The sequence below is a fragment of the Lissotriton vulgaris genome, chromosome 2_1, assembly GCF_964263255.1.
Source record: "Lissotriton vulgaris chromosome 2_1, aLisVul1.2, whole genome shotgun sequence".
Classification (NCBI taxonomy): Eukaryota; Metazoa; Chordata; class Amphibia; order Caudata; family Salamandridae; genus Lissotriton; species Lissotriton vulgaris.
This window is the reverse complement of record NC_141687.1, coordinates 716,976,262-717,001,457: the sequence shown is the minus strand read 5'-3', so window position 1 is coordinate 717,001,457 and position 25,196 is coordinate 716,976,262. Positions and strand designations below refer to the sequence as shown.

The following is a 25,196-nucleotide window of genomic DNA, read 5'->3' as shown; positions in this document are numbered from 1 at the left end:
CTTTATAAAAGGACTCCAAGAACCCAAATAGAAAAAAACTTTCTCCCTGTTCTTCGGGCTAGGGTAATTCTGAGATATCTATGCCTCACTGATTCGGTCCAGTATGTCTCCTGGATGATCTGAGGTTAAAACCTGCTAGAGTATTCCTATTTTTGAAAATTCTCTAATTTTTTAATTGGTTCCATCTTCTGTGAGTACCCAAAGTGCACACTTTTCTTTTGATGAGTCTCAGGCCCAGTCCCTTTCTCATTTGTTTGTGAATCTTAAGTGATCTTCTAATAAAATTAAGCTATTGTTTTATCTGAGAGAGGAGTAAGAAATTTAGACCTTCCTCCAGAGTTCAGGGCATGTGTAATGGTGTACCCAAAATTACCCAAGGCCCGGGTATTGGTAATTTTGGAATGCAGAATTACCCCAGGAATCCAAGCTGTCTGTAATAGAATGGGGAATTTATATTTAAACCTATATTGCTACGTAGATTACTGCAGGTAAATTAAAGTACTTAAAATAAGTGTTAATGTTATCTGGGATTATTTTACTAACCTCCAGAGGAGGAGTTGGGCCCTGTAAATTGTACAGTTTTGAATGGCCGCTGAGACCAATCAGTGATATCCTTGGTTGTTGTACACCACATTCTGTATCCTGTCACAACACTGTGAATGGAATTTAATCCAGGTGAGATGTCAAGGGAAAAAGGAAGAAGCATTCAAAGATAAATGTGTGACTCCCTACGTGGCAACCCAGCAGATTATTTTTCTTTTTTAGTTAATCACCATAAATATTCCCACATCATAGAACATTATCTGAAATTACATGTACATAGGAGACAAATTTTCTGGTAAAAAATGCAGCCCTTCATCAACAATGCAGACTCATTCAAACTCCTTACTTTCTCGAAAGACCCTTTTGGAGGGTATTGCACAGAGGCCTTAAATCATGCGGACATTAGCACATAACTAAGCTACTTTTTAATTGAATACTAAGTTTGCTTTAGATTCAAGAGGCCATGTTGGAGCAGTGCTATAAAATAAATCAGGATTATAAATATTTATAATTTAGAAACTTAGAAGGAAGCCTATATGGATCAAAAGGCCTCCTCTTAAGAGATATTTTGGGTCACCAAAACTGCCGATTGATTTTCTTCACTAAGCCAATCCTGCAAAAAGCACACCCTCTTATGTGACCTGGAAAACTTGGGTGTACAACATGTGCTACTGAGGCGATCTCCACTTAATCCGAACCGGTGCCTAGTCAATCTGCAATAAATCATTCTGATAACATATACTGTGATCATCAATTCACCTGCATACAAATTCATAAGACCTGTAGTTATGATGACATGTATAGTATGGCCAAGTCCCAGGCACTATTAGTACATATATTCATTTGGGAGCAATAAGGTATCCAAATATTGATTGATTGTGCCCCTGATATATATGTATGCTACTCACGGGCTGTTCCACTTGAGTCATGCTGAAGGGGGAAACTTCCATTACATAGAGGACTACTACTCCTGGTAAGAAAGTTAAATCCACTGTAGACGCTATTTAAGAGTTTCTCGAGAGGGCAGAGACGGTGGGACATAATGCCGAAATTGCACCCAACGGAACATTGAGGTTCATCTACCTGCTACCAAACATATGTAAGCTCCAAGGCAGGATATTTCTGCTACTCTGCATTCCAGATAACACTCTTTGCATTATACCAAGCTATGGATATCCTACGCAGACCCCTGCAGCTGGCTTGCAATCTCTTACTGGGAATGCCCTATATTGATTATACTATTTTTCACTCTATCTGGAGACCATTTTAAATACTTTATTGTATGTCAAGGACCAATTCTTTAGTCTTCTGTAGGGCATTGTCATGCTTTGAACAATTGTCACTGTGTTGCTCAGACAGATTGTACACCTTCTCCTAACGTTATTGGCACCATTTTTCCCCTCTTCATCTCCTGACTCAATAGTTCATGGATTGGGGGCTGAGAGGAGTAATATTGAGAATGGGAACCCAAAAGAAGTTGTGCAACTGGGAAGAACTATTCTCATTCTTTGAAGTTAGCATTGCACATTGCAGCTATTTTTCCTCACCTTAATAGCATTTTCATCTTACCTTTAGGCTTTTTTAAAGGGGCTTACCACCAAACTGACTCGTTGATGGAGGGGGTGAAATAGGGGCATATATCACAAAGGATGTATAAATTACTACTTATGTTTTTAAAGAGCGAATATGATCATCCCAGTGAACCCCATGGTATAATAGGTTCTGGGTATTCATGTATAGCTTTGAAACACCCCCAACGATCTAAAATTAGCTTGTAGGGTGTCCCAGCTCATAGTACGTTTGGGTCATTGTACACTTTGGATGTGTACAGTTACTCGAGGCCCTAAGGCTGATTCCCCTTCTGATAAGATAAGCAGCAGCCAGGGAATTAAGGAGCAATCTCAGAATTTTTTTTTCAAATTAAAAATGCTTTCTTGGAACTTTACTAGTCTGGTGTTAAGGCTACAAGATTTGAGGTGGCTAGAGATCGTCGGTCATTACTACATTGTTCCACTGCATCAAACATGGTGTGGGGGCGAGTGAGTTTTACTTGGATGGTTGTCAGTTATGTGCTGCTATACAGTGTCAGCAGGGCTACTCAGGAGGTGTTATAATTTTACTTATCTAATTGATTCTCCCCTGCGCGGTCACGTATTTTGGCCATTGAAGTCCTCCAATTTCTCGGCATTACAACTTGGCTTCGCAGATTGCTGTCTGGTTCTCTAGCCGATTTATATAAGAATTCATTTGGTAAGATTCCCTTTCCTCATCTTACTGAATTGTCAAGTTAAAAAAAAATCATAGATCAATAAATGTAACCTGGAAAGTAGGTCTTCGATGTCTGTAATCCTTAACAGGGATTTGTAATACTGAGATTAGCTCTTGTGAGCTAGAGATCTATGCTGACCACTCTAAGTCCTTTATAGCAGATTGACCATCAGGGGAGGTTTTTGATTGATTTCTTCAGTGCATATTAATTTTATAACTTCTTTGGGACATTTGCCTCTGCATATGCCTGCCTGCCCTATTTTTGTTGCCAAGGGTGTACCTTTCACTATTGACCATATTTTAGTCTATCCAAATGTTTCGAATTGTTAATAATCCTTTGAAATTAGAACCCATCTCAAGAGTGACCACAGCCCGTTACTCTTGACTTTTGGAGCACTAGTTTGTGACATCTGCTATAACCATAGTCAGTCTCCTAGTGGAGAACAGTTCCTGATAGTGGTTGGAGACTCCAATGGGTAAAAGTTGACCCAATAGCTCAAACCAAAAAGTTGATTAATGGTGCTAATTTGAGCTTTATAAGAACAGCGGTTCTGGGGATTGATTTGTACAGGTAAAGTATTTATTATGAAAACATCCAACAAATATACATGATCCACTATATATAGAAGCAAAGCTTCTGTTATTATCACACAAAATTAACATAAAATAGACAATAATATAGATTGTGCTAGGCTCAAAATGGTGAATACGTGAATTCAATTACAAATAAGCCTTTAACCCCTGATCCAACTTTTTCATAATAATACAGTACGTCTTCATGAATTCATTTAAACACAGGCTTTCCCATTTTTCCTGAATTGTAGAGTGATTTTTGTAATTTATATTCAAAATGAAATGTATTTCTTATTCCTCTAGAGCACAGCTGAAACAAGGCTTAGCCAGACTATCACTCTGCACTAGAGGGTGTGAGTCAAGTCACTTGGTTGGTTGCTGACTGCAAGATCAGATTGGCCTTCCTCATTTTACCCTTTTGTCCATCCCTCCTGGCATGCTCAATACTTTTCTTCGAGTCCCTGAGACCGTTGCTCTTTCTTGTTTACTGGTCTAGTGTACGAGCGTTTCTGTGCTGGGTGATCCTTGCAAAAAATATCTTTTATCTAAGTCTCTATAACTTTCCTTCAGATCTCCTCTGCCTGGTCTCTAGTCATTCTTCAAAAAGTGATTTCTCAGTGAGCCTTGAAGGCCAAGTCACTGATAGCCCCATTGATGCCCTACTAGTGATTACGAGGATGAAATACAGGAAACTACTCCTGCTGGTGGCATTTTGTAACCTGCAGATGGGAAAATGGTTTAACCACCACTACTTAAGTTCAACTTTCACATTTCCTATGACATTAAATACATTCTTATCACATTAAATATGATATTAAAGAATATGTATAGAAGCTTTCACCCACACAAGACATTTATTGACAATCTTCAGGGGACCGCGGATAGTGCACACATTAACTGCAGTTGGGCTGTTAAATTGTTTGACCAGAAAAACAATTTTTGAAATGCAATTCTTGTTAATCTGTTATAAAAACTATAAACTTAAGTGGCACTCTTGAATAATTTCAGTCAACGAACAATTGAATGATAACTTTGCCTTAGTCATGAGTTGTCCAATGTTGGTCTACTAGTGCCAGATTCATGGGAGATTTTCTTGCTCACAAGTAAATATGAAAATTATATAAATATGAAAAGTGTTTCCATTTAGATTAATAGTACATACAGTTATCACATGTTGGTCTCCTGAAAATCTGACATTAATCAAGCCCATGGGTCAATGCTGGACACTTCTGAGTAAGTCAGTGGTAAATCTTTGTAAACGTTTATAGCTTGCAAGGCTAATGAATATAATATTTTCCTTTTACAGGCTTTTTGATTTATATTCCTCAATTCTGTTAGATCTGTGGAGACAGAATGCATCAACAAACACAACCACCTTCAGTTTGAGAAGTTTTATTTTTGTCTTCACTATATTGCAGAGAAAGATGAAATGGTCATTGAGAACTCTGAGAACAATGCCACGTCAGGTGCGGATGTGGACAAGCGAGTGAAACGGAGACTACTGATGGGTAAACAAGTCAATCTTGTTGAAGTTTGTTGTTTCTTAATATTTTTGGCTATGTATGTTTTTTGCAATGTTTAAGGAACAGCATTTGGTGTGGTTTTGTGAAAGGGCACATCTTTGGGGAGCCTATATGGAGAATCATCCTTGATATGTTCATTCACTTTTTGCATCATAGTTATTGCTGAGTATTTGTATTCAATTATGAGCCCAACCAGAGTACAACCTTTCTATAATTACCTTGGAAGAGAAGGATTTGGAGTGATGTATTGGACACTAGTCTATAAAAGTCAGAGGTCACTGTCTTGCTTACAAAGCTTTTGTGGCCTGGAGTCTATGATTATCTATTGACCGTAACCAGGTTCCCAAAGAGGATTTACGTTTTGTAATTTTTTTTCATTTCCTTGTTCATTATCCGGTCTAACGAAAACTGCCTCCTGTGTATTCACAATAACAATGGATATGACGAACTACACAACCTGCCACCATAGCCTACTTTTTTTAAACTTTCTTTATTGGGTTTTCTCCAAATCGGCAGCTCATATCCCTCCATAGCCTACTTGTGGGTCCAGCCTTACATACAACACATGGCTCATTGTCACATTTCACGTCGGTCCTGTGTTTTTGGGTTAATCTTATAGCCCTCCTCTAGTTATCTAACCTGAGTCATATATCTACCTCTGCTTATTTAGTTGTTAGATCAAATCCTGGCATGATTTACACATCCTTTTACTCTGAGACCAATAACGTCTTAATCAGTTGTGGTTTCATGGTAGGAGTTCATATGTGTGCATGTTCCTTTGCTGGTGGCATACAGATGAGGGTGGATCTGTTGCTTGTGTCCTCTTCCCACTTCAGTCCCTGTTGGAAGAGCGAAAGGATTTCTTTTCAGGTTCCACAGACATGTGGAAGGGTGCAAGGCAATAAATGACAAAGGTTTTGGGTATGCAGCGTTGTGTAAAAATCTGTCATGAAGAATATTGGAGAAGGTTGACTTGAGGGATTTGAGTCGGTCTAAATTCCCTTGCATTATTAAAAAATAAGCTACCACCAAACATATAGAATTAAAATATAGTAGTGCTCTAGTCCCTGAATGTGCACTTTGATGAATTTATACGGTAATTCACCTTTTGTTTGATATGCAATACCCCTTCTACATATAGAAGAAGGATGTCTTTTATTTGTTTGCATACCGTTTGTATTATCTGATTGCCTGTGATTACAATGAGTTTCAATCTAATAGGTAGTTGTCATTGCGTTCATGCTGTAGGCTTTATAATGTCAAACTTTATTGATTGTAGCAGGCATCACAAGACCAATAGTTGCACCCCTACATAAAAAATGCAAAAAAATTATATTGGTCTATTTGCAACCACAAGATACAACCCTAATGCAACTTTAAAGGTCTGGAGATGGCGGTGAAAATAGTAGCTGAACAAATAAGACATGCACCCACGAATGCAATAGTGACACCATCTCACAGTACAAGAGAAAAAACAGATAAAGAAAAAGGGCTAACCGCTGTTCAAAGGCGACTTGGACCTACTAACGGAAAGGTATGGAAACAAGACAAAAATGGGCATATGAAGAGAAATGGACCTGTCCGCGACAATTGAAAGTCATCAACTCTAGTTTTCCTGAAACCTTTTGTATTTTTAATGAGATAGTTAATGGTTAAACATGGTCTTGCCATGTAGGACTTGTCATTTTTTTATGAGACATTTGATATAGCCTGAGAAGGCACTCCAAATCTCCAACATCTTTGACATGACCGATATATCTCCTCTGTCTGGGAATCTGTTGTGCAATGTAACACAGAAGTTTTTTTTATCCCTGCTTTCCCATTTTAATTATGATCCAACTCTACGTTTTTGGCTAGATCCATGAGAGAGAGTTCATTTACTGTCTCAATAGTTGTAAAATGTATAGAGACTTTAGCTCTGGTGGACGGTGAGTGGGGATCTATTTCAGAAAGGGCCCATCTTTTTGACAGATATCCTGTTTAAGGAATTATCTTAGGAAGAGTTATGGCTAGGCGATGTTTTATCTTTCTCTGTTATATTTATGATAGCACCTTTTAAAGGTAATGCTATTTCTTTTAAAGTTATTATTTCTGCCTTAGCAGCCTTGGTTTTAATGCCATCCTGTACAGATTTGGCACTTCAATATTCTACCAAGGTGAACCAAGGATGCTTAGGATTACTATTGTGCCTCAACAATCATTTAAGCACAACCGTTTAGGTGCAATGGTTATCTATGTAGTGCCATCTTTATTACTAAGTGGCAATTTTATGTCTATATAGTCTTGTATTTGTAGACTAGTGCATTGACTGACAAAGGTGGAACTAAATATAGATTCTAAATCACATCAAATTCTCCCCAAAATCTACATTTGCAATGATATATAGAAACTTTAATTATATAATGTAAATACCTGTAAAGGTACCAAAGATCACAGTACTGGAAAATTATGTTACCACAGAAGAGGCACCCAGTTATAGGTAGTTTAAGTGATCCTTTGTTGAATGCTCATCTTCTGAAAGTGAGGAGCTCGGATGATGCCTCCTATCTAGTCAAAGTGTTTTAGGTTGTCATCATCTGGCGCTTTGTCTATTATTCTTACCATGTATGTTTCCCTTTCCTGTTGCTCTGCTTGCATGTTTTTGAGAGTCTATTTAAGGCCTATGTGAGAAAATATCAGACTGCTCATTTTCTGATCCATATGGCGGATTATCTCTGGGATTTCTCCTTGATACCAATTGTAGTTCCATATTCATAAAAATGTTTTTTTTTAAAGAAGGAGCAGGCAGCTTATTAGTCTGACAGCAATATTGTAATGTTTATCTAGTTGAATGTATATGAGCAAAAAACCCAACCTCCAAGTTCTTAAAACGTTCTACGATTCAATGCCATTTTTGATTCTAAATGATATTGTACCCAAGTTGAAGATTTGTAGACTGGCTAAAGGATAAAATTGTTCAAGATCTTGTTGAACAGTCCAGGTGGGACTAGGTGTAGTGGTTGAATGTAATGATGGTAGTGCCTCAAGTTTGAGTTTATTTACCGAATATGAAATATTTTCTGTGTAAAGAATTCCCATGTTATATAATTGTGGTTTAACTACCAAAATGAATACAATATTCGCCTACCTTAAATAAGTACCTTCTCTGATAATGAGTCTGAAACATTTTGACTGAGTGAAACTTCAGATTTAATGTTTGTAGTCTTATGTTCCTTTGCTTCGTGAGTAACTTTAAAGAAATATGTGCCTTATAGTTTCAAGTCACGCCAAATGATTGTTACCATTGTATGATATTTTTGTTTGAGTCTGGTGTATTTCACTCACTTTATTTTAGGGGATAGTTAATAGGTTGGCGACACATGTAGAAGTACAAACAAATGTGTGTGAATATATATATATATATATATATATATATATATTTTATTGTATATCATCGGCCGCTGTTAGAGATGAGCCATTTGCTGTGCATGTATTTCTAGTGGTGTGGTAGATTTAAATTTGCATACGGTACATGTGATAATGTAACTGATATTGTCCCTTAACTTCTTATCAGTCATCTATAATCTACATGTAATTCTGCATATTGTTCTAGTTGACACAAAAGCCATAAAACATGTTTTACCCCTTTCCTTAACTGTTGAATTATTATATTTCATTTAATGAAACCACATCATCCGGTTGCTGTAAAGACTTTTAAGTTTGTCCCTGGTCATTTGATGAAATGGTGTAAATCATGCATACATTTTATGAACTATTTTGATAGAATTACTTTTGCTTTGAACTCTGGCATCAATAATTAGTTTTATTTATAAAAAAAAGAATTACATAAAATAGCTCAAAAATCACATACAAACATTTAAACATCGGTGCAATAATGAAGTGCAAAAACTTTAGCAGATATAGTTACAATTTTGGATAAAGGTTAGTGTCCACATTTATTATAGGCCAGTGACTTAACTGTTTCAGGAGTGAGTTAACTACATGGTTAATTTTCTTAATGGAGGTGGTTGATTGCCTGTAGGCAGTGCTTTGTGCTACACTTTCAGTAGATATTATTGATATGTCCTGGTATTTTATATGGAATTCTAATACTTATTGGTTATTAATCCGACTAATTTGAACACAAATGTGTCAAATGTCTTATTCATTGTGGTTGAATGCCTTTGGACAGTGCTTTGTGCTGCACTTTGAGTAGAGCTTATTGGCAAGCACTTTTATTTTAAATGGAATTCTATTACTTCTTGTTCATTATTCATATTGATTTGAACCCAAAAGCCAATTTTCTGAGTCTCCCTTTGCTCTTCTATCACATTAAATATAAACTTTAAACTCATTACAGGAGATGAGTTAGTTAAAACGTGTGGGCCAGTGTGACTTTTGTCAGTTGTTGGTCTGGACAAAAGTAAGGTTGTTTAAAAAAAACACTAACATGTATTCATTTCTGCATTAAGCCTTTCTAAGATAATAATTTGGAGGTAGACAAAGGAGGAAGCCTTTATGAATGTTTTTGGTGTGAAAGTGGGTTACTTTATTTAGTCAAGATGTCTGTGGATGACCGAGATTTGCTTTGCACGTCCTTCTAGAACAGTTGTAAAAAATTAAAATGTTGTTTAAAGCCAACCTTAATTTAAATTAAAGTTAAAATCAAAATATCTAAACAATCCGCTAACTAGAATGTTTCTAAAGTATTTATTCGCTATTTGACTCCAAGATATTTTTCTGGCCTTACGTCTTCTCAAAAACATGGAGAATTCATCTCATTAAGATTTAAGCAGCTTTCGGTGAATAAGGTATGGCAGAAGATCGCTCATGAGTACTGTTTGTGCTGCCTTTGTAAGGGAGGCATTTGAAAATATATTTCAAGATTTATTAGAATGCCCCAACCAGTATGACAATTTAATTCCATAGATGGCCTTTTCCTTTAAGAACGATCATGACTTTACCTGATGAAAGTAAGACATTGTTGACATGTAAATACAGCATAACTTGCACAAATATATTTCTGTAATATCTTTTAATAACATTTTCAGTTGACATTTTTTCATATATTATTGTTGAATGAGAATGCTACTAGTTATATAGTAACACTGTTAATAAACTCCTATTTTACTGAATGAATTACATTACCTTTACCTGTATTGGCCAGCACAGACTAAATTAGGCCAGTCTTCTACAAAAGCAGGAAAGCTGTGTTAATCATGGATTCAATGGAAAGTTCATTCATTAACAACCGCAAAGTCCTACCTTTGGAGGGGGTGGATACGGGGGGGGGGGGGTCATTGAGAAGCAAATAGAAAGTCTGGTAGATAAGTAGGATCTTGGCACAGAAATAGCCAGAAATGTAAATATATCTCCTCAGACGGGAATAGTATACAGCATTAGATTACCCTTGTGTAAATTGACTGCATTTTTATTGTTTTATTTCCTTTACCTGTCTGAAAATGTTGTCCCCCTTCATGATTTATTGTCTACAGCTATATATGCTTGTAATATCCATATAGGACATATGGATTGCGCAATAAATTATTGTTCTGAAGTTGTCGCCTTATAGACGCACAGCTCCAGCTGATGCTATACAATTTCTGCTGGCTTTAGAGGATGTATGGCTTTGTGCATGATAACATTTATCTTCCCATCCCATACACCTCTTCTTATTCTTTAACCACTTTTAGAACATCATATATCTTATATATTGCAAGTTTCAAAACTTCTCTCTTTGTGTGTCATTCTCAGTTGTTTATGCATCCTAAGAGCAATCAACATGGATTCATGAATCTTTTAGCCCACAATCTGCAGAGTTTGGCTAGCCCCAGGGATACTGTCATTCATGATGCTGTTGGGAAAGGTGTTCACTTTATTTGGGTTGTTTAAAGCCTGGTTGCCGTAGCCCTCCCACAAACTGACATAGGATGTTATTCAAAACATGTTAAACTACATTGGTTAAAGCTTCTTTTACCTAAATGTTCTTCTAGAAATAAAGAATCATTCGTTTTGTAAGCATATTACTTTGAGACATTCCATTTGGTTTAACTACCTTTGTCAGTTAAAATTCTATAATTCTTTCTTTACCTTAAAATCTCCAGCACTTGCATGTTACAGTGTCCCTGTATAGAGAAAACCGTAGAGCTCAATTACAAATTCTTGCTTCTTGCTTAATATATGTCTTTTGATATGACTCAAAACTAGAACTGCTTTTTGCTTTTGAATTGATCAAATAAACTGTCTGGTTTATTGTACAATACACAACACATGGATATTTCCTAGTTACTGCAAACAACACTTAATACCAATTTTATAGTTCTACTTTAAGCTGCTATGCTACATATCTTTGACTCTGCATTTCCCAGAGTAGTCTTGTGTCACTGCATTTTCGGTCCCCTTATAAGTTTCCTTTTTACTCCATTTCTGCTTTTTACTCCATTTCACAATGTTTATAGGCAAACTGTTAAAGAGTATAGATTTCTTTATTTTGGTAATTTAGACATATTTTAAATACTGTATAATTATACTAACCTCTAATGTTCTCCATTTATAACGTTAGGCTAACCTGGAGCTTAATCGCTTAACATGACATTTTTAATCCAAACTGTACCATCCACATCAATTCTGACCTTTTGGATCATTCTTTTGCCATTTGACACATAATCTAATACTTTACTATTGCCAGAAAAAGGACAACATACAATTCTTTTTCACAAATTATTTGGTATAATCATGCTGATATTGGGTTTAATTTTTTCAGCACGTCATCTTTAGAATTACTAGAGGATAATGTCTAGGGTCCTCTGCCGCTGCTTAGAGTACAGCTAAAAACATCTCCACTTATTTGGCTTTCAAAAACAGCCATCTTCAGTCATTTGCCAAAATGTGCTCAAGGAGTGTCTTTTAACTCCCCTTTCTAGTTTTTTGAGAAATCCATCATGTAGATTATTTAGACCAACTTTTGTGAATGTTCACTTCACATATTTTACTAATATCATCTGAATTCTGTTGAGTCACATTTTTGTCAATTCACTATTCAAGTCAAGTCAAGATTATGTTTATTATGACCATAGTCTTTAAACAATAGCAATTCACTATTGGTTAAATTAACTTTGTTGTCTCAGTTAATTCCAGATGCTTTCTGTTTCTTGGCTGTTTTATTAGACATAAGTGCTTCGATATTGAAGATATCTTAACATTTTCCACTTTGTCATTCTGCATTTCTAAAATCATTAACCATTAGCTAGAAGTATCTCATTGCTCCTTTGAGATGCATACGTTTTGGCTCCGCATTCTAGGACAGCATCAATACTGTTTTCACTTATTTTGTACTCCTTTTCCTATGTGTAATATATTTTCCTTTTTCATTAGTATCTTTCCCGTATAGCAACACACTTACAAAGCTGGTATTTCTATTTTTGATATGTATCTTTCTTATCAAATCCCATAAAATAGTCCAAAGTTCTTAACCTTGCTTCAATTAAAGATATTCCTTGTGAGAGTTACCTTAATTATTTTAAAATGTAATTCAGCCATGCTTTCTCCTAATCTTTGCATGAAAAAATCTAAAATAGTAATGCTCTGACTTTTCAAGCTAAATGCTCTCTTCATAGAGCAAAAGAATGAATGCCTTTTTGTTTATCTGTGTTTTCTTATTGATATAGCCTGTAATTACCCCATTCTGATATTGTGCCAAATGTTCCAGCAATGTGTTGGCCTCCTCTCAAACAAGCTTCGGGGACACCAGCACACCCCTATTAATGGATTTATTTGTTAAACATTGTATGCAAAACATTCACAGTTTGATAACATCCATTAGACATTAAGCATAAGTAAAAATGTATTGTCACCTTGTACATCAAAAGGTCTCATGCAAAGAACTGAAGCAACAATATTCTTCCGTGGCTAAGTGGGGAAGAGGGAAGGTGCAGGTGGGCAGCTTTGAAGGACAATGATATGTAAACTCTAAATAATAACAGTTTTTCTGCTCTTGGCTTCTAGCTCCCAGCTGTAATAATAGTGTCAGTCATAGTTGGTGGTATTTGCCAAGAACGGTGTTCACAAGTCATGTGTGACAGTCATTTTGATATAACATAGTGCATTGGAGCAAATACGAGGGGACCCAGTATACATTTGTATGTTTCCTTGATGGGCATAGCAGAGGTTTCAGAAGGGGTAGAGGAATTGACTCTGCGCTTTAGGGATTAATAGTACCCATTCAATGGTAACCAACATCACCTTACAGAGTATGTAACAGAGAGGCAAGTCAACATGAGGTACACTTTAGACAGAAATAAACATGCAGACGCTGGGGGTGCCATAATTCCCACAGTATTACAAAGTAAACTCTTTTTTAATTATTAACTTCTGGCCTGACGGACAAGTTACTCCATCACAACAGTGACAGATATTCCATCTGCTGGAATATAAATCCCATAGGATATAATAGGACTTATATTTCAGCGGATGGGATATCCGTCACTGTTGTGACTGATCAACCTGTCTGCCAAGATCGAGATCAGGCCCTTAATTCTGTGAAATGTAATTAACCCACCCATTCTTCCTTCCACATCTTTCCGTACAGTAATTCACATTTACATACATGTCTGATAGGATTTTTGAGCCCTCCCCAAAAAGTCTGTATCCCCTTTATGGTTTCCCTAGTTTTCACTAACCACTGGCACCAGTCCAATAGTCGCTCCTGTTATCACCTGTAAATTCAGTGCTTTACCTTCTAGCTTTTTTAGCTGTGCGACACCACTTAGGTTGTATGTCACACAACCAACGTCTGATCCTTGTGCTACTGTGCTTGACAATACTATTCCAAAATGCAATAATTTCACCTTAACTCAATTGTATATCACAACAAATTTCTAAAACACTTCTCCTCAATGGCTCCTGTCCTACTGCTGTTTAATATTTTTATGTAATGTACAGAAATCAAACAATATATCCTCTATTGATTTGTCTTAATGTTTTTTCCTGTAAACCCAAGTAGAAACAGCTCAATTACATATGCTTTTTTTTTCTACCAACTATGTCATGTTAGTGGGTATCAACTTCGAGGAATTTGATCACCTGCATGTTATTGAAATGTTAACCTTGAATAGTGGTAGAAATCCGCTTTCATTGTGTGAGGGCATTTGTATCAACTTCTAATTTTAATGAGCAAGAGAAGCAGGTGATAATGTCCCTTACTGGCGACTCGAGGAGTCCTTCTTTCATTTGTTTTAAAAGAGAACCAAATTGTGCACTTTCTTAACACAATATTCAAGCAGATAGCCACGGATTTCACAAAACGTTTTGTAAAGACACTCATTAAATATTCAAGTATTCTCATGGTGTGCTAAGCAAGCCTGGCCATCCCCATGTTTGTTTGAGAGTTATACCTGATCCAGTTTACCTAGACATTAATTAAAAGCCATGGATTTTATAGGCTGTTCAAATAGTAATTTATACAAATAAACTTGTACCCACTTTATCGACATACATATCTTCCCTCTCCTAATTTCCACTGCCTTTCATTTTGCACACTGGCCTTTGCAAAAAGGCTCTCGAGCACATTCAGAGAAGCATGACAGAAAATTAAGTTACATAGTTCTCCAAATATCAGGCTGTGCACAGCATAAATATTCCATTGAAATGTTCAGGCAGCTCAATAACTACTCACTTTACAAAGACGCACAAGCCTCACACAAAAGCTGGGTGTAAGGTGTATGAGGTGTATCTATATGAGTGAACAATGGCTTGAATAAGAATTGTCCACAATTCAGCTTGAATTAACACTTAATTAGCACCTTTACATTTATTCTGAAAATATGCTAAATTTATCGCCAAGTATTAGCTAATTTGTTTCTGCAAAGGTTCATGGAAGTAAATTAACTAATGTATCCTCCAATATTAGCTTGCATCATATCAAAGTACTCATTTTGCATTTAAAATATCAGTTTTTCATTTTTGAATAAATATCATATCAACCTATGTAAACTTGTCTTTGTCTGAAAATACTCCTTTTGTCCCCAGGCAATGGTTTTAATTTTAGTTAACACTCTAGTTTGATCCCCAGATATTAGTATATTAATTTAATCTTGTGCTCACATTTGCTACCAACTCAAATACCTATCATATGTGAGCAATGCTAGCTTATCCATCACCATCCACACCAGCAATGCCAATCATATGCTTGGGCTGGTTACCAGTTTGAGGAATTCATTCCGAGTCATGGTTTACTGTAGCATGGTAGGATGCCCAACATTATGCCAGGGATGATGAGCAATAGGGATGGCCACATTATACAACGGTGGCCGCCATTATGTCTTTAGCCATAGTTATGCCAAAGATGCTCTGCAGTACATAAGTCAATCAGTATACTGCTAATTCAAGCACTCCAGAGAGAGGAATGCTTGAATTAATATCAGCCTGGGTTAAATACTCAAGGTTGCATTCCAATTTGTTTTTTCCAATGAATTCCAGCAATCCACCCATCACATTTTTTGTTTTCCTCAGTGTGATTCCTTAAATTCAATAGTTATGCCCATACTTGGGCTCACATGCTCACTGTGCCATAGGACTCAAGCTGCACCCTCGTCATGAGGCTCGGATAGGCTGAAACCAATCTGGGGTTGCTCCTATTCTCATTCACAGGGGACCTGGTCAGGCAGTTTGATTTCAACTGCTCCTTTTGTAGCAAGACCAATAAATTGATGGTTCTTGTCTGAGGTGGCATGGTGGGTTTAAAAACATGACCTGGTTAGAAGCCCTCAATAATAACCAGTGACTGAGATCAGTTCAAACTATCCACCCATACTTGTTTTCCTTAGGTCAATGAAAGGGACATAGATATTAAATCCCTTCACATTGATTTTGTCAGATAGTTCAAACATGTGAAAACCCTTCCTAAGGTGTTTGGCTCAGATTTCACAGTGTAAAACCCTTTCCTACTGTATATGTCCCGGAGTTTACCATGAAAACCATTTTCTGTTGCATTTGTCAAAGTTCACAAGGTAATACCAGTTTCTACTATATTTGCCATACAGATCATATTGTAAAAACCCTTCCTGTTGTATTTGTTAGACGGTTCACATTGTAAAACCCCTCCTAATGTATTAGTAACATAATTTACAACAGAAGTCTCCTATTGTGTTTGGCAAGGAATATAAAAACAAACCCTCCCCATCGTATGTATTCATCAGACAGATCACATTGTAAATCTCCATCAATTTGTATTCATCCTGGACCTCCTAAACGAACCCCCACCCTCCCCCCACCTGAGAGACCTCAGCTGGCTTCCCATCCGGAAGAGATGCCAGTTCTAGTTCCTCATGCACGCCTACAAAGCCCTCCACGACCTAGGACCTGCCTACTTCAATCATCGACTGAGCTTCCACAAACCTGTGCTCCTCTTCACTCGCCCTTACACACACCCCTTGCATCCGTTGTAGCCTCAGCTATGGCCGCTTCTTCTCCTACATCGCTGCCAGGACTTGGAACGACCTTCCCCTTCAGCAGCACTACCCACTCGACCCAGAGACTCAAGACCTCGCTGTTTGACAAGGACTCAGCGCCCAGATACACCTAGGAATGACAGTGTTGCCCTTTACAAATGCTGTTTGTTCATTTGGTTGATTGATTGATTTTAGAAGACAATTTGTGATGACCTATGGTAGTTTGTAGTTACTGTGCCTCAAATGTCAATGTAGGGGGTTTCTCGTTCGGTGTCCTAAAGATACCCTAACTTGAGTCATCCACCTGAAGACCAAGTACTCCTTTTAGCACTTGAATCTTAAAGTAATGAGGCAGGGCATCCATGACTGACTCAGGGTGGTGGTGTTAGATAGAAACTTAAAACTCTGCAACATACAGAAATAACAATAAATCAAGATCCAGCCAATGTTGCTTTAAAAATGAAACTGTAATAAACACACAACTAAATACTATGCAAAAAATTGGAAACGTTTACTAGACTTCATGTGGAATTGCAAATTGAACCCCTTCTAAATGGGTCTTACAGTATCGCTGGGTGCTAGTCACATACCCCAAAAACATATCAGAGGACACAAACAACGCCCATGCATCTTGTCTCTTCCCATTATCTGTGTGTTAAGTGACATTTTGCACACCAACATAATCTAATCTTAAAAACCAGGAATGCCCCTTTATAGTCCTATAGCACCACTTAAAGCTTTTCATGATCAGCAATGTAAGGACTCAGGATGTCATTTAAAAATCTGTAAAGTAATTCTGTTAGATGTAACATGAACATAAACATGACCATTAACTCTCTGCTTAGTGAGAACCATCAAACACCTTAAGCAGATCCAAAGCATATATTGAGATGAACCAATTACTGTGGCTAGACCTAAAAAAGGACCCACGTACTAAACCACTTCCCACTGCATTTGTCACAGAACTTACAATATAAAACCTCTTCCTATTCTATTTGAGAAAATATTGTTCATATCTCAGGGCTGATCGCCCCAATTGTGTCACCAGGGGTCCTTTACCTCTGGCGTCTTGGGGCCTCTGAACACCAGGCACTAAAACTGTAGACCGACTGCTACTTGTAATGCTTTACTGTAAAGATAAGTTAGCGCAGCGGCCTATTTGGGGAGATGCAGAGGGCTACAAACTCAGCATACAACATTAACACTCAATAAATCTTATGTGCCGCTACCGCTTTTTCTTTAAAAAGGGTAAGTACTTTAATGTACACACAACTAAATACCACAATCAAAATGGCAGATAGTTACAAGATTTCAGGTGGAATTTCAAATTGGAAATCCTCATTTAGAGCACAGACTATGTCGCTAAAGAAATATCACTGGGTGCAAACAATTCTTCAAATGTCTGCCCCTATTATCTGAGGATGCATTTGACATTTTGTTCACCAGCAGGCTCTACTCGCAAATACAACCAATGGGGCTATATGAGTACTGGAAAGCATGAAGCTTTTCACAATCAAAAAGGATAAGGCTACAAGCTTTGTCAAGATATTTACAGTGTAAACTAACAGACCTACTGCTTGCCAATGCATTTAAAAGTCAATAAAGAATGCTGGGTGGCTTTAACTTGAACATAAACATGACATGACCGTGTCATTCCTAGGAGACCCAGGAAACAAAGTATACATTGATATGTACACTAAACCGCCTCCTGAAGACACCAAGTATGTATGTTTTAAACTATTTTCTATCCTACTTTACAGAGTTGGCATTGTAAAACTCATTCCTACTGTTTGTCAAATAACTCAAAATGAAGTCCATTTCTATGGTGTTTGTCATGGAGTTATGAATGTAGAAACTCTTCCTACAGAACTTGTCAGAGTTCTCATTGTAAAGCCCCCTTTCTACTGCTTTCCTCTCAAAGTTCTCAATGCGAAATCCCTTTTTTACTTTATTCGTCATGGGGTTATTCCTTACAAAACCTATTCCTACAGCATTTGAACTGGGGTTTTCATTAACAATGCCTCCATCAGTTATTAGCAATATATCTACTTTTTAGTCGGAGCAACACAACAATTTGTCAAGCCTAAAAAAAATCCAACCCCGACCCTTCCCCCTCCCCTGCACCCAACTCCTCTCCCCTCCCCCAAAACCCTTCCTATTTACTGTAGTCTGTGGGAATCCATGTCGTAAAATGCTTGTCTTCAGGCTTTAGCATAGTGTAACACCAATCCACCCATAAACACCTATTGATTGGCATGAACATGCTTTTCACAATACATAATTCAGACTTAAAGCTGTTGTTTTAACTTTTCTTAATAAACAGATAAGACCTATGGCATCTGACGTACCTTTTTCCAGTGAACCAATTCAGCTACAACAATGCTCAGGCATATCCTATTGAGCATAATCTGTACAACACAAGCATTATATTTCAATTGAAGCACACAACTTCTGCCCAATAAAATTTTGAAGGCAAGAAGACCAACATGTGAGCAGAACCAAAGTCCTTCTCTCAGTAGTGCTTTTGTTGATGACTTTAGGTCTGGTGCCAGCTATGCTGATAGGCCAGGCCTAATCACTACAATCTTAGACTCATTTAACTCGTAATGAGTAAATGGTCTGTCTTCTGAAAGCTAGATACTTGCATCTAAAATTCCTTTGATTTTATTAAGTTGGGACATTACTTTGTGTACTGTTGTCGTAATTCTGTAGTGTGTTGCCATTGGAGGACAATTTCCTGGGTTTATTTTCAGTGGCAATAAGGATGAACCACCTACCGGAAGTTAATGACGAGACTCAAAAATAAGTCTTCCTACATCATGAAAACAGAATGCAGTTATGAACTTCCCTCTATCGTGCTTACGTTCAGTTTACATATTTTGCATTACTGTAATAGATCAGTTTTGTTTTAAAACAATTACTTCTAATTGAATTGAATGATATTAAAGAATGATCATCTGATAGACCATCTCGATTGTGAAATACAAGCAATATTCATTGGATTCATCATTTGAGGTTTAATTCGAAAATTCACTTTGTGTGTGCAAATATATTTCACAATTGTGACATTTTAAGCACATGCATGTACAAGCTGTCATATATTAGTGCATTACTCTTAAAATGTAATGTGTGTTTATTTAATCGATCATGCATAAATAGTGTTATCAGTGTGCTTTATTGATGGCAATATTCATAGCAGATTATCTAATGATATGATGGTCTCATTTGGGTTTGCTCGTTATGCATTCTATTTGGCCATTAGAAATTCTATTGGCTCGTGCTTCTGTTTTCAAGCAGATATGTATGTCTAATTTGCCAATACTAAAGGCACAGCTCATGGCCTTATAGGAATAATTTACATTTAAGAGCTAGTTATGATAACATTCTCTCTAGATAACGTTATGTTTTTGTATGAATATTCCTGCTCAGATAGCAACTTACTCTTAAATGGGATATACTGATACCTCATCTGTGATCCAAGTATTAATTCCATCCATTGCCTTAATTTCTGCTACACCTAGGCCTCAAAATATTTTTTCTTATTTTGCAATGAATCTGTAAGTCAAGTTTCTTTCAATTGAACAGCTTCTGTCACTCTGGCTATGTTGTACTAAATAAATCATTATAAATCTGTTCTGTGTTAAATTTGGATCATTGGCCCGAGTGTAAAATCTATTAAACATATTAAAATATACATTCTTCCTTTGACTTATCTTACTCCTTGTATTATCACGAACTTTGGATCATGTGCTATGGCTGTACATTTACTCATTCCATTTGGTTATTCAGTGTGGTTTATGAATTGCCAGTAGTATACCTACATCATGCTTAGGCCACATTAATTGAGGTAATTGTTCCCTTCCAACCCCTAGCAGAAACGGTGTCAGTGATTCGTATTTGAGTGAGGAGAATCACCTTATTTTATTTCAGATAATTGTTTTCCGTGTATCTTATTTTCACAGTAATTGTTTATTTATGCAGTGCAATTGTAAAATGCTAATTACATTGTCCTTAGCATATTGAATGTCAGTCTCTTTCAATCCCATTCGTCATTTTGTTCTAGTGGTTGAATTGGATAACTTCTAATCCTTTTTTAACCATTCCTAATGATATTATTGATATTCTTTGTCTTCCTAGTGAGGTTTACCTTTTGTCTCTCTCATACATTTAGTTGATTCTCTGGCTTGAATTGCATATTGGGATATCATCAAAGAGTACTGAGGTTAAAGTTTTCATTTATTTGTATGCTATAGTTCGAGTCAAGTGCTTTTCTATTGTATTAAACTCGGTGCTTAATGGAAACAGTGCAAAGGCATTACATGTTTCCGGTATATGCTCTAAGCATGTCTAACACTTAGCCTGTGTGCCATTTAAAATTATCTTTTGCAAAACCCTTTCTAAGAAGTGTAATGTGCTCACTACCAGTTTCAAACCGGGTCAGGGGGCTCTGAGCACTAATGCATCCATCTAGAAATCTGTCATTGACCTCATGGTTAAAGGTTTGAATCTTGGCAGAGAGATGTATCACTTCAAGGTTGATCAAAATTATTACAACTGAGATGATTAACAATGAACATCTATTTAGTTTCAAGATAATCCATAAGTTAAATGAGCCCTTTAATAATATTCATTTTATGGAATGCTATGTTAATTTATTTAATTTTCACTGGAGGTACTACTCATCACACACAGAAACAAATTATGAGGCATTAAGCTGTGTTGGAGGAGACCATAGCGTGTGCAGCGATCAAAGCGAATACAAAAAACATTCCACACATTAAAAGACAGCATATGTTTTAAAGAGACTGAATTTCAGCCTACAATTTTTACAAACAATGCAAAAAAAAACAAATTAGGGGTTCCGCACAGTGAAATGTCTTCAGAAGAATATTTGCCAGTGGCGGCCGGCGCTTGGCTTACAGGCATCGGGCCCGGGGCACAATATAAAAAGAAAATAAACTTACCTTGCCGCCGGGTTCCGCACTTCTGCTCCTGCTCCCTTGTCCAACTCGGGGAAAAAGAAGCACAGCCAGGTCCCACTGGCCAATCAAAACGCTGCAATGCAGAGTTGGTAAGCACCCAGGCTCCCCTGACCAATTACAACGCTGCAAAGCATTGTGAGAGGTCTGAGCGTCCTGGTTCGACACTCAGCCAGGGAATGGGGACCTGGGTATGTTGCAGACTGTAATGCAGCCTACATCGAGTACATTTAAAGAGTGCATGACTGTTTCGGGCGGCCCAAGAGAGCCGACCAAACAGTCATGTGCCCTCAGGATTGGGAAAACCACTCCTCCCCTGCTCCGAGAGCAGAGCGGACCCGCCCGCCTGCAAAGTAGCTCAAGCATAAAATGATTAACCCAAAGTTGTTTTCATTTTATGTTTCTACATTGCACTGCTTAAAAGCAGTGGAGCGGAGCTGCCACTGATATTTGCTTTCAGTTTGTACTGCTTTTTCAACATCTGCACCTTACTTGATTAGATCATTTAAATGCACAAATTAAGTAAATGGCTTGTTTTTATCTTATATAGATTTGTTTGGCGCAGCTCATCACCGGTGAGGGTATCTAGGCTTTTTGGAAGTGGTGTGTGGCTGGTGAGAAAGCCAGTGTTTGTAGGAGTGTCAGAAAAGCCTCTTTTTGCGGCTGCAGTTTGCTTGCAATAGTATAATCTTGTCTAGTGAATACCTTTGATTGGTTTTCCAGAATATTCTATAACTGATGAGACAGACAGCAATGTAGACTAGTAAAGGAAGAAAGACAGCGGTTTGTGAGGGATAAGCAGGTAATATTGGCCCAACCATTCACTAAATGAAGGATTTGTAAAGTGGCACTAGAACATATTGGGCTGTGGGCGAACCGCGCATGGCAAAGCATGCCACTCATAAAGGATAGCGAGTAGAGGACCTGGTCAGCAGCATATTAAATTGACCAGATCCCGAGTTCCAAAATATGACCGGGCAGGTGTAGATCAAGGACTCAGAAAGAGTCAGGGAACTGAAGCCAGTTACAGTTACCACCTGCACAGTATCTAGGTTGTGAATAGCTGCAAATCATATGCAAAGAGGTAAACCCTTCCTTTGATGGTGCTTTCTGTAAATGGCTCAGGGTCTTTCCTATTCTAACCTCTCCAGGTCTGTGCAGTGGAAAAATTACCAGCTCTGAAAGCACAATTGGGATATCTAAATTACTATACATATTATTCTTGGTACGAGTCCCCTGATCTCACACTTAGAACACACAAATTTGCTGGACAAGACGTAGAATCAAGGGTGTGACCTTTGATTCCGATGCAATCGTATGTATGAGGTCATGACAGTGCAGGTTTTTACTAGACCATCACCACAAGCATACATTTATTTACACTCAAATTTCTTCACAGTTGGATTTGCTTGTTTGACCTTTCTGGTAATCTGTCAAAATGTATCTGTCAGTGCAATAACCTGGAGTCTATTTTGCAATCATTCTAAAAATCATAGTTTTTTCTCTGGTTTCAGAAACTTGTGCAGTTAACAATGGTGGTTGTGACCGTACATGTAAAGACACATCAACTGGAGTACATTGCAGCTGCCCTGTTGGATTTACGCTTCAGTTTGATGGGAAATCCTGCAAAGGTGAGGTGCTTACGTTTTCCAGAAGCATATGTTATATGGTTACACTTAGTAAACATCAGTTTATTAATATCTTCCCACCTATGATTATGGGGTTCCTTTTAACTGCCACCTATAAACTAAGGTGTCTCAATGATGTCTCAAAATCAATGCCAGATGAAAGTTTCACTAAACGTTAATTTATCTATTTGTATATATAATGCACATTCACCTGAATAGGAATATTGGTGAGAAAAATTTAGATTTGAACTCAGAAACATTTTCCACGTTGTCCCTTAGAAAATGGTGTTCAATAAGATCACGTATATAATGGTCAGCACAGGCCAGATGTGTTGGATATTCCGTTAAATCATCTTATCAGTGCTCTAGAGACCTATCATCACCGTATTATATTCTAGTATTCCACCAAACTATGAATGGGTTTGGTAGTAGAACATATTTTAGTTATTCTAATAAATATTGTATTAACAAGTAACTAATATTACAAGTGCTGAATAAAATTGAGTTGGTGTTGAAATATTATATAGTCTTTAGCAGTGCTATAGTAAGCAATGTGTTGCAACCTTTTTGAATGCTTTCTCTCATTTGCTGCATACAGCCAACCCTGTATTTCAAGGCAGCCAATTGTTAAAATGTTGATACCTTGGGTCATTATCTAGCAAAGGAAGACAGTGCAGGGGTTATGGGCTCAATTTTGCAGAAAGAGAAAAATAAATTATTTGAGTGTATTCGTTGGTATGTGAACTGGATAAGATAACAACCATGATTCAGAATTAAAATCTGAAATTCTCTCTTGTTTTTTTTAAACATCCCATTATTTTCTAGATATCGATGAGTGTCAAAGCTACAATGGAGGATGTGATCATTTCTGTAGAAATACAGTTGGTAGCTTTGATTGCAGCTGCAAAAACGGATTTAAATTGTTAACAGATGAAAAGTCCTGTCAAGGTACAGTATATTTAAAATGATACGTAATAATGTAAGTGATATTAAATTATCTTGTTTCAGGATAACTTGAGGCCAAACAATCAATTTAATGTGTCAGAAGTTTTTTTTTTTTCAGTAGGAGTTATTACGTATTAGATTAATCATCATCAGTGAACTATCACAAACATTATCAGTGGCCGGAGCCAACCATCATTCTTCCCTACACCTTAACATGGTTACAATAATTAGTTATAACTGATCCCATGGCTACAGAAATGTATGCAATACAATCCTATATTTTTAAAGGAAATAAAGTAAGATTCTGTGATTTGGTCTGTCTTGATAGTGCAGCTGTCTTTGATACCCTTTATTACCAATTATTTAAAAGAGAGTGGGCTTTGGATCTGCCCAGAGGCGTATTTCTCTCCCTCAGTTCAGGCTATTGACTGTTGGGTGTATCACTCCACCTTCTATGGAGTGCTTGCATTGCAATACATGACACAAATTAAATTCTGTATCTTAAGGATGCATTGTATACAGAATATTATAATTTTGTTTGCTTTCTGTATTTTTAACACTGCAAGCTCTTGTTTAAGTTTTAGTCGATACTCCAATGCAAACCAGATTAATTGGCTTTGCCACTGCTTGTTGGTTTGGGGGGCCGGGGGGGGGGGGGGGGGGGGGGGGTTGGATCTGAGATGGAACCATTATGTAAATCCCCTGGCTACATTAATGAAAGTCACAGCTGTAACGCAAATGTGTCTAATGAACTTTGATGTACGTTTCTATATACATTTATCTAAACGTTTAGAAAATATTTGATGTTTATTTCGGTTTGTAATCACAATATACAGAGATTACTTTGGCAATTACTTAGATCCTGGTGTAAGGTATACCTATGGAGTTTTTTTATTGTATGAGGAAATAAACTGATGATTACCTGGAGTTCTGGGAATAGGTGTTTCAGTATGCGATTTATAATCGTTCTCTGCAGCAAGTGATGACATTCTGCTAAATGTGCTCTACCAAAGGCAGGCTCTCAGAAATCCTGAGAACCTTAAAAGATATGTGCTAATTACAATCCTGAAAAGTTAATAGACCTTGTTTTCAAGCCTTTGTGCAGGGCTAGAGATCATTCACATGAAACAACAAATACGTACAGCAAATAAAAGAAAATGACCTCTTATATAAAGTTTGAACTAAGGGGCTCATTAGGATTGCGGTTAATCCGCATCCTCCGGGCCGGCGGAAGCAACCGCCGACCCGGAGGATGCGGATTAACCGCTGCGGACAGAAAAAAGACCCCCCGCCAGATTAGGATGGCTTGGG

The 25,196-nt window shown here is 37.3% G+C and overlaps 1 protein-coding gene across 8 annotated transcripts in view; it reads left to right on the top strand.

Moving 5' to 3' along the window:
• Window positions 1-25,196, top strand: part of SCUBE2 (signal peptide, CUB domain and EGF like domain containing 2) — a 669,241-nt gene that overhangs the window by 395,709 nt on the left and 248,336 nt on the right. For 6 of the 8 annotated variants that reach the window (XM_086955987.1, XM_086955986.1, XM_086955985.1 and 3 more), the window contains exons 7-9: window positions 4,803-4,892; window positions 22,827-22,943; window positions 23,766-23,888. In XM_086955987.1, the coding sequence (XP_086812113.1) occupies window positions 4,803-4,892; window positions 22,827-22,943; window positions 23,766-23,888 (330 nt within the window). The remainder of the gene's footprint in view (window positions 1-4,802; window positions 4,893-22,826; window positions 22,944-23,765; window positions 23,889-25,196) is intronic. The other 2 variants (XM_086955988.1, XM_086955982.1) reach the window with 1 other exon arrangement.